Source organism: Zeugodacus cucurbitae, chromosome 5 (assembly GCF_028554725.1).
Source record: "Zeugodacus cucurbitae isolate PBARC_wt_2022May chromosome 5, idZeuCucr1.2, whole genome shotgun sequence".
Lineage (NCBI taxonomy): Eukaryota > Metazoa > Arthropoda > Insecta > Diptera > Tephritidae > Zeugodacus > Zeugodacus cucurbitae.
In genome coordinates, this window is record NC_071670.1 from 29,882,739 (window position 1) to 29,893,509 (window position 10,771).

Here is a 10,771-nt window from a genome sequence, read left to right on the forward strand (position 1 = left end):
TTTTAATGATATCAAGCGGACATAAAAAAACAGGGAGGTAAAAAACAATCTTCTTAAAACTTAATAAAGTATATGAAGTTTTGAGTCTTGTCCCACTACAATTAAATTTTAGAATTTCGACCTCTTCTATTCCTTTTATGTATGCATAGAAACTTCAACCATGTTATTAAACATATGTACATAAGTATATACGCTATTTTCAACATAATTATTGAAACAGTTGTGTTTCATATTTATTTTATCCCAATTATTTAGATCTAATTATATTTAGATACCGTATATTGCACGCTTTAATATGTATGTGTGGTAATTTTGTACAGAAGTGAATTGGTATTGGTGGAGCAACTGGTATAAATAGGCTTCTTCTGATCTGGTAAGTCACACTCGAAACCTGTCAGTGCTTAGAATGCGAAACAAAATGCAAATCTTTAATATCTTGTTGCTAATACTTTTAGTTTTACCATGTTTGGTGTATACAACCGAACAAACTAACGCTGGCGCTAGTACAGATCCCACACCACTCCAGACGAACCCAGAGTCTACAACTGAATCAGCTGTAACTCCTGGTAATGGTGGAAATAGTCCTGGTAATGGTGCAAATAGTCCTGGTAATGGTGCAAATACTGGAGGCGGTTCAAATAGTGGAAGCGGTTCAAATAGTGGAAGTGGTGCAAGTAATCCAAGTGAGACTCCTAGCGGGAGTCCGGCTCAAGGATCCGGTGGTAATAATGGCGGTAATCAAGCGCAAAGAATTAGACAACAACAGCAGCGTAGAAGGAGACAACGACAGCTGCGGAGACAGCGTCAACAGCGACAGAGGAGAAGAAGACAACAACAACAAAGACGTAGAAATCGTCAGCAAAGGCGTCGCAGAAATGGCCGCAGAGGTGGACGTAGAGGTGGTCGCAGAGGAAACAATAATAATCGCTTCGGTTAACGCTAGGCTTAAAAATATTGACATAGAATTATAGCATATTTCTTTAATTTCATTTTCTTTGCTCTCTTCTAATGAAAAATAAACTTGTTGTCCTGACTTCTACTGTCAAATTGCCGAACATGATATGAATTATTTCATTTTATTTTTACTCGATCTCAACTTTTTCCACTGAGTATAATAGTTATGGACCTTTGTCAGTTGTGTGTAACAGCAGTACACCACTAAGACAGATGTACGACATATTTACGAGACGTTCCATAATTCAGTATTGAATTAAGTAGGAGAACCATACACTGATTATAAAGTTAAAGGACACAAATTTCACAAATAATATAACATTGGTGTCAGTATTTTATTACAATTATTTTGATATCACTAACTAATAGTCGCTGGTATTCAATTCATATTTGTCCATTTCGATTGTTCTGATTTTATTAGTTACTAATATATCCACTCTTTGTGTTTTTAGATATTACCATTTCATGGTAGTCGGGTGAAGGTATTCGATTTTCGAACGCAGCCTTACTCTTAAAAAGTTTCAACTTGCTATGGTCTAGTTTTAAATATAATTGAGACATTATTGTTCGCCTTTAAAGAAGCAGATTCAACAAATCAGGATGTAATCAATAAAAATATAATTTATCAAAAAAATTACCGGCTTATAATATCAGCTTAACATTCGAAATTAGCTTTTCCATCAATTTTTCCGAAGTTATTGCATTTAAGCCTTTGATTTATATGAGAGGTGGATATTAATTTGTGACAATTTTGTACATTATTTTTGGTTAATAAATATAGCTAAACTGTATCTTTGCAAAGATCGTGAAATCACACGAGTGAGTTTGAGTAAAATCGTTAGCGAGCGTAGTAGTGGTTCAATAACCCCGACTCAAATTTGGCATTTATCAGAGTCACTTTGAAGTCTCATCAAGATATCTCAATTTTTACACGAGTTATCGCTGGCACAGCCGAAGAGACTACCATTCCACTGATAAATAATAATAGCTGCCATCGATTGGTCACTTCTCTGCTCGCTATCTTTGGGCGCTGCTCGCCTGTCAAAAATTTTACATGTGAAAGCAACAACAAAGATATATAGTTGAATTCGTGCTGGAGAGTATGCGAATACCTCATTAAAATTGGAATCGTCGCTTGCTGAGTGCTACCAAGTTTTGTTTTACTCATTTTAGAACCATTTTACTATTGTGAACGGCTCAAAGGAAAAATTACGGTCAAAATAATAAAAATTGTTATACACAAATTTGAAATTGAAAAGGGCAGGCGAAGATAAATCGTCAGTATTTTTGTATTGAATTTATTGAATAAAAAACTTTAATAAAAATTAAATTTGTTGTAGAAAACGTTAGACATAGAAGGTGGTTGAAGAATTCAGTGCGACCAAGTATATACAATTCGATTTCAGTGCTGCCAGTTTGTATGAAAATTAGGAAAGTTTGTTCGATTGGCTTGTCTATAGCAGTAAGCCAATCGATGACAGCTAATGTATAAAGAGAAAGAGAGTAAATATACTATGGCGAATGTTACGAGAGTATAAACAACTTCCCCGTAAGACTGGATATATTGTAGTGGTAAATATTTACCACGTGCTTTAAATTTGTTTCATATTTATTTATTTATATTGACATTAGAAACAAATGTTGAAACTTATGAAAAGATACTTGAGCAACAGTTGGCTCATAGCGCCTTAGAAATGACAATATAATGTTATATATTAAAAAACAGAAAGTACAAATATAAAGCATTTTTACCAAAATGTGCTGAGAATTTTACGTCAGCGGTTTTCCCATTTTTATTATGACAGCTACAGTGGAGTTAATTTCGCTATCTCCTACTTATAGCGTATGTTGGTAAGTTGCGACAATACTGCAAACTAAATACTGTACTCGAGGTGTGGAAACACCCAAACCCATCGAAATCGGACTATAACTTGCAAAAGCCCCAGGTATCAAATATGAGAATCTCCGTCATTATGGCTGAATATTTATAGAAAATTTCAATAAACTATATACCATAAGTAATTTGTTATTCTAGTGCCCTTTATACTGAATATATTAGTCAAATAGTGAGTTTTTTGGATACATGTTTTCAAGTATTGCCCTTTCACTAACCAATATACACCTCTCATAGTTATGAAATTGGGTTTGCTTAGCCCAGTTCGCGTACTACAATTGCAATGAGTTTCGCCCATCTGGTTGACTTCGCCCTCATATGCCCATTCATCCGTAAGATTGAGTTTATATCTGGTTTTATAGTACCAGATAAGATTGTAATCTATTCTTGATTTCGTCGAATTACGAGTATTGAATTTATATGCATTTACTCACGCAATTTCCTCTTAATTACATTAAATTATCTAAGAGATTTACCCATATTTTCGGTTAAAATTTACCCTTAGGCGAGTTCAGCGCGTTCGATATCTGGGGCCTTGAAAAGTTATAGTCCGTTTTCGACAATTTTTTCACAAATGAAGCCAGAGATTATATGCACTACTTGTCAAAAGTCTTATTCCGCTATCTTCATTGGTTCCTTATGTATATATGACGCAGAGTGATCCTGAAAAATAAATATATGCGTTCATGAAAAATAGTCCTCTATTGAGGGTATTAAATTCGTCACAAGTATCTCCTGGTACTTAAACCCGTTGACGGTTCCATCTATTAGGACTAATTGTCAAAGGCCATGGTAAAAAAAACATCCCCAGACCATTCGGTTGCCTTCCTGCTTAACGATTTATTGAAGACATTCGTCCTTGAACCACTCACAAGTTCTCCGCCTTACGTACGACATGCCGTCGCCACAAGAAAGGTAAAATTTTGATTCCCCCGAGAAGATAACATTTCGCCAATCAAGATGACTCCAATTTTCATAATCTTTCTCCCATCGTATACGATTTTGACGCATTTTTGTCGTCCAAAGCCGCTTTTTGGCGGCCCGCAAATTTCTGTACCGACATCTTGAAATAACTTCACTTTAACGTCCTCAGCAGTTTTGAAGCGATTCAAGTAAATACGTTCTATCACTCGTTTTTCCTTCGAATTTGTCTTTTTCTTTGCTCCAGAGGCAGTTTTTTTTAGAGACCTGGTTCTATCGATTTTATTACTTATTTCACGAATTGTCAGTTTTTCTTTTCCCAAAATTAAAATATTACTTTTATGCATTTCGGAATTTTTTTTTTTGAAATTCGGCGTACTTAATCTTTAGTGAAGCACAAGCACGAAATAAATTATTAAACTCTTAAAAAATAAACTAAAAGTTGCTTTAAAACGTGTACCGAACACGTATTTATGTGAAAGAATAAGACTGTCGGCAGTAAAATACACTGGTTGGTCACAATCGCCCTTTGAATACAAATCGAAGGTTGTCCGGATTTCACTGTCCGCTAGGGTTGCCAACACTGTTGAAGAACCAACATGTAATAGTGCAAAACACACCGCGATTGTCCAAGTTTAATCAGCATAGAAAAACATCATATGGGATGAATGCACAATGACGCATAAAAGTGCTTTTGGAAGCACTTAAACAAACACTAAAAGATCTACACTCGATCTACATTGCATTACTCGAGATATTTTAAGGAGAGCTATGATTTTACTGTCTGGCGATTTACCCCAAAATCTGCAAGTAATTCCAAAATCAACTGCTGCCAACAATATAAACGCTTGCCTTAAAGCATCGAATCTATGGCGTTATGCTGAACGATATATCTGTTCTAGATTTCTCTGAGCACTTGCTGACTATTGGTAATGGTCAACTATCTGTCGACGAATCGAGCCAATTTCGGATTTCTGTAACTTTATTTAATCGAAAAACGAAGTCATCAACAAAATATTCCATATCACAAAAATAAAGAATGGTTGAGTGAGCGAGCACTGTAGTAATAATGCTTCGAAACATAAACCAACCAAAACTGTGCCATAAAAGGCGTTTGGTGATAAAAAAGATGAAAAATGTAGTCTACGAGATGATACTCAAAGGAAAGTGCGAAAGTGAAGAAGTTCTCACTCCGAGGATCCCGATCATCCCAACCGATAGGCGTTTAAGTTTAAACGGCTTCAATTTCCGATCCGTCTTGCATTCGCTATATGTATGTAAATATCAACAACCGACAAGGTCAATCATTGAAAGTTTGTGGTCTGCATCTAGAAAATATATGTTTAACCCATGGTCAATTATACATATGTGGCACGTTCACGGGTGTTCTAGTTTGATTTTAACAAACGGTTTTGACGTTACTAAATTATCTATTTTTTTTAAATATGCAACAAAATTGCTAAGAGAGTTGTTTGTAAGTCATAAAAATAAACGAGTTATAACTAGATATATCTAGGGTTAACTAAGCCAAAAATAAAGTTATAAAAGTAAAATTTGGTACACATGATCGCACTAGGAAGGGGCATATTTGAATCTAATTTCTTTGGAAAAGTGGGAGTGGCCTGGACCCCTATTAAGTCGTAAACTATTAGAGTTATAAAACTTTCTGCAGTCACTTACCAAAAATGGTTAAAATCGGGTCATAACTTCCAGTAGCACTCATATAACTAATTATAGGTTTTTCAAAAGTGTGGTGGGATTTATTTGCCTTATATCGGTTAAAATGTAAGATATCTTAGCAAAATTATGTAAGCGTACAATCTTGGAGACGATGGAACGATGAGCTGTACGAGTTATACGACGACATTGATATAGTTCAGCTAATAAAAAGACATCGGATTCGCTGGGTAGGTCAAGTTGTCCAAATGGACTAGGAAAACACTCCAGCTATGAAAGAGTTCGATGCAGTTCCCGCCGGAGGACGCCGAGGAAAGGGAAGGCCTCCACTCCGTGGCGTGGCGCGCTATCATCGATTCGGCTAAATGGTTCAACGCCAATCACATACATACAGAACCGGTTTGGGAGTATCTCTGAGCTGCGGTAAGGTTCAAATGGTTAAGTTCTTTATACTAAGTGAGGGTTCAAGCCACAATTGTGGAGTGCAGAGCAGTATGGCAAAGCTCAACTGGTAGCAGCTCCAGCTACAAGGTCTTACCAGAGACTTTAAGATCAAGTATAAACAGCTTATCCAGAAGACAGGACATATTGTACTGGTAAATATTTACCACAAGAATATACTACGTGCTTTAAATTGTTTGCGTATTTATTTAGTTGAATTAATATTAGAAACATATACTGAAACGCTTCAATAGATACTATAGCAACAGTTGGTTTATAGCGTATTAGAAATAACAATATAATATTATTTATTAAAAATACAGAAAGTATAAATGTAAAGTCATTTTACCAGAATGTGCTGAAAATTTTGCGTCAGCGGTTTTTCCAGTTTTTATTGTTACAGTTACTGGCGTAGTTAATGTGTATAATCATTGAATCCGTTGTAAAATGTACACAAATCACATCAATTTAACAACTACAGCTAGCAGTTGACAGATTCTCTAATGAAATTCAACAAGCAGCTTGGATTAGTAAGTACTCCAGAGATACAGCGGAAAAAGAAAATAGCGACGGAAATGGCAACAAACGCGGTGACCACTGCACGAAACCAACCTTATTAGGACAACAGCTAAATTAAAGAGAAAACCGCTCATATTAAGTATAAGTCGATTCATAAATACATATTTATCTCAACTATCGGTTGACAAAAACGATGATTACTTGCTCTGGAAAAGTACCAAAAATCTTAAACGTCCAACACGCCACATTGCACCAAATACATGAGTTAGAAATGATAAAGTTAACACATAACTGAGGGTATTGAAATCGCAATCCTTAGTAGTATTTAACCAGATCATGATACCATCCCAGCGATTGCCAATTATGAAATGAAAAGCTTAAAATAAAGTACTAAGTAAGTAGTAAGAGAAAGGTTCGATCTAATTATAGCTGAATCATAACTAACTCTTCAATATATCAATCCGTCTGACACATTGAAATGCATGAGCTGTCATTTCATTCAGAAAACAAGTAAGGAAAGGTTCGGGTGCAACCGAACATTTTATACTCTCGCAATTTATTGAAGAAATTTAACCAATACATATATGCGGAATAAAGCTCACCGTATTTTTAAAAAACCTACAATGAGGTATATGGAAATGTTATGACCCGATTTTAATAATTTTTGGAACAGAGACACACTATTAGAAGAAAACAATTTCCGAATTAAATTGAGATATCTGAGAGATTTACCCAAATTTCCGGTTAAAATTTACCCTTAGGCGCTGAGTTCAACATGTTCGATATCTGGGGCCTTGAAAAGTTATGGTCCGTTTTCGACCATTTTTTCACAAGTGAAGCCAGAGATGATATGCACTAATTGTGTAAAGTTTTATTCCGTTATCTTCATTGGTTCCTTACATTATAAAGTGAAGGAATAAGATGGAATTCAAAATTGAGTTATAAGGAAAGTAGTAGTGGTTGTGAACCGATTTCGATCATTGTCCGTGTTATCAGGGTGTCAAGAAAATATTATATACCGAATTTCATTCGAATCGGTCGAGTAGTTCCTGAGATATGGTTTTTGACCCATAAGTGGGCGATGCCACGCCCATTTTCCATTTTGTAAAAAAATCTGAGTACAGCTCCCTTCTGCTATTTGTTCTGCAAAATTTAGTGTTTCTGACGTTTTTCGTTAGTCAGTTAACCCACTTTTCGTAATTTTCAACCTAACCTTTGTATGGGAGGTAGGTGTGGTTATTATCCGATTTCAACTATTTTCATGGTATGTGGTGGGGTATGTAAGAGAACCGACTGCAGAAAGTTTGGTTTATATAGCTTTATTAGTTTGCGAGTTAAATACCAATAACCGATTTGTGGGCGGGGCCATGCCCATTTTTCCCTAAAAAATTACATCCAAATATGCCTCCTCCTAGTGCGATCCTTTATTCCAAATTTTACTTTTATATCTTCATTTATGGCTTAGTTATGACACTTTATGTGTTTTTGGTTTTCGCCATTTTGTGGGCGTGGCAGTTGTCCGATTCCGCCCATTTTTAAACTTAACCTTCTTATGGTGCCAAGGAATACGTGTTCCAAGTTTCATTAAGATATCTCAATTTTTACTCAAGTTACAGCTTGCACGGACGGACACACGGACGGACAGACGGACGGACAGACAGGCATCCGGATTTGAACTTTACTCCGCACCCTGATCACTTTGGTATATCTAACTCGTTAAGTTTTAGGACTTACAAACAACCGTTATGTGGACAAAACTATAATACTCTCTTTAGCAACTTTTGTTGCGAGAGTATAAAAATTAATGCCAAAGAATTTCTTTCAAATGATAGTAAACATTCCACATTGTATGTGAATTGTCTGTATTTTTTTCTTTAAATAAGTAGAGAACCTCGAAATGGAACACACTTTACTTTTAAGAGCGCGTGAAGATTTATTAAGTTAATGGAACGATCTAACAGTTAACTGCCGTCTGATTAACAGGGCCGAAGTGGAGAAGCTGAGTAGTTCAGAAAGCGTTAATCACAAAATTTGTATAGGATAAAAATTTAAATAACTACACCGAATATTGGGACATAAAATTACCCTTACATACTACATATGTTATATGTATGGAGGCAGAAGTAGGAAGGAAGTACATAAATTAGGTAAAAGTTTGGAACTTATAAATAATTTTGTGTAAAATTTGTGTAAATAAAACAATCTCAGTATTAACAATGTTCTTGTCTTTCGAGCAACATACCCATTTCAAACTGAATCATATTCCAGATCATTTAGTCTGGATAAAACAGAACGATCGCTTTGAAACTAATTCAACATTGTGTGCTCCAGGGCATTTCTACACCACTGAATACTGCAATGTGAAATATAATTGAAAACAGTAGCAAATTGGTATTATATAGTCGTAAGAGTATTTATTGACTTCACGATAATTACGAATACGTATCTACGCATATTGTTGCAATGCCCTTGAATTGATATTCAACAAATATAACATAGTATATTATATACATATATATAGTACTTATATATAATTAAAATATTCCTCTTGATGATTACGTAAACGACGACGCAACGTTTCAGATATAACAGTACTTGGGTGGCAAAGAGCAAAAACACCAAAATTTCGCAGAAAATACAATAAAAATATAGTGGAACTTCTCTAACTCGAATCACCATAATCCAGAAAAAAACTTCGAATTAGAGAGACTTCATGTTATAGAATTTTCATTAAAGCATACAATTTTTCAAAAATTAAAAAATTATTCACTTCGCATAAAGCTTTATGTAAATACGTTAAAAAAAAAACATGTATTCTGTAATTTTGTTTGTTGCATTTTGCTATTGTTTTGGCTCTTGACGTCTATATCCCATGCCTCTGGTAGATGATTTATGCAATCCATAAGTGTAATATCATATTTTTTGTTTGTCTCCTTTTAAAATTTCTGCATCGATAGTAAAATTTTAAATTTTGTATTATGTGCTGGTCGAAAAGTTCGATTAATGGAAGGAAATTTGTATGAAAGTTGCCTTCTATTGCCAATTCAAGAATTCGAGTTATGGAGAACTTCGAGTTATAGAAATTAGAATTATGGACGTTTCACTATATTTATAAAACATTTTGTGTCAAATTCGTTCCGCTAAGCACACGCTCAACGCTGACGCTACGTGATTTATGCGCTGTTAAATGGTTTACCAGTCTTCTTCCTCACCAACACACTCTAGTCAGTATATGTATATGTTTCCAAACAGTAATTAATACGACATTTTATACTATACTTAAATGATGGGTGGGCCGAGCTTCATTTGCTGAACATTCCACCAAATTGAGATTACATACATAAGAACTGATTGACTGTTGAGTAATAACGAGAAACAGTCGTTATTTAAAACCACAGCTCACCGCATAGTAGTTACGCACAAAATGAAGTCGTTTATGTCAGTCGCAAGCAGATATTATCATTCACCACTCGAATCACCATACAACTTCCACAGGCACTGCTCCTCTCTTGAGAATTTCGCTGTGCTCCTTCATCACTGCCATTTCTCAGCTGCCACAATGCGCTCAGATGATGTTGATTTTTTATGCTTCCTTAGCTGCTAATAGATATTTCTAGTCTCTTGTTTATTTAAAACTTTTACCAAAAGCGGCTAAATGTTACGGAGAAAGGAAGAGAGCAGCACACCTAAATGTCCTTAATAATTTTTTGCAAGAGTATACTATTTGTAACTTCTGCTTTTGGCGATGTTGGAGACTGGTCGACGAACTCACACCTTTAACCAAAAAATAGCTATAAGTAGATTTAATTTTAATGGTTAAATAAAGGCCCTGGTGCCTATTTGACATGCCGATGTACATCTGTATGCATTGTACACCATTAATTTGATGTAAAGTATTTATAATATAATATTTTCTAAGCAGACTGCTTAAGACCGTTTCAGTAGTAATTTATAACTGAGATCATATATGTAATTTTTATTCAAGTTATCGATTATAGCACGTCATTTATAATTATAAAAGTATCTAGAATTTTGGAGAAATTGTTAGTAGAACACAACTATCTTTAGTTAACCAAGGAGAAAGCGCATTTACTAATTAAGCTGGATAATATCCTCATTTCGAACTTATTTTAATTTATTTATAGCGCCACTTCCGAATCTGCAAGCTTTGCTGAATATATAACCTACCGAAGGACGTCCTGGAAATTACTTGTAGGAAACTTCTTATATTTGGTTTAGAGTAATGCAATTCTGATGTGAGGAGTGTAAGACAGACCACATTTCCTATTTGAAGTTTTTTTTTGTAGAATTCGTGTACGTTAACTGTCAACTGAGAGAGGTTCATAACTATTATACTCAGTGGAA

At 35.0% G+C, this 10,771-nt stretch overlaps 1 protein-coding gene across 1 annotated transcript; it reads left to right on the forward strand.

The window, feature by feature from the left end:
• The first annotated feature begins 418 nt into the window (after positions 1-418).
• LOC105216470 (uncharacterized) lies at positions 419-937 on the forward strand. Its single transcript, XM_011190982.1, has one exon. The coding sequence runs from the start codon at positions 419-421 to the stop codon at positions 935-937; it is 519 nt and encodes a 172-aa protein (XP_011189284.1).
• The last annotated feature ends 9,834 nt before the right edge of the window (positions 938-10,771 follow it).

Coding starts and splice junctions, on each gene's coding strand:
- LOC105216470 (XM_011190982.1), top strand. CDS start 419: ATGCAAATCTTTAATATCTTGTTGCTAATACTTTTAGTTTTACCATGT.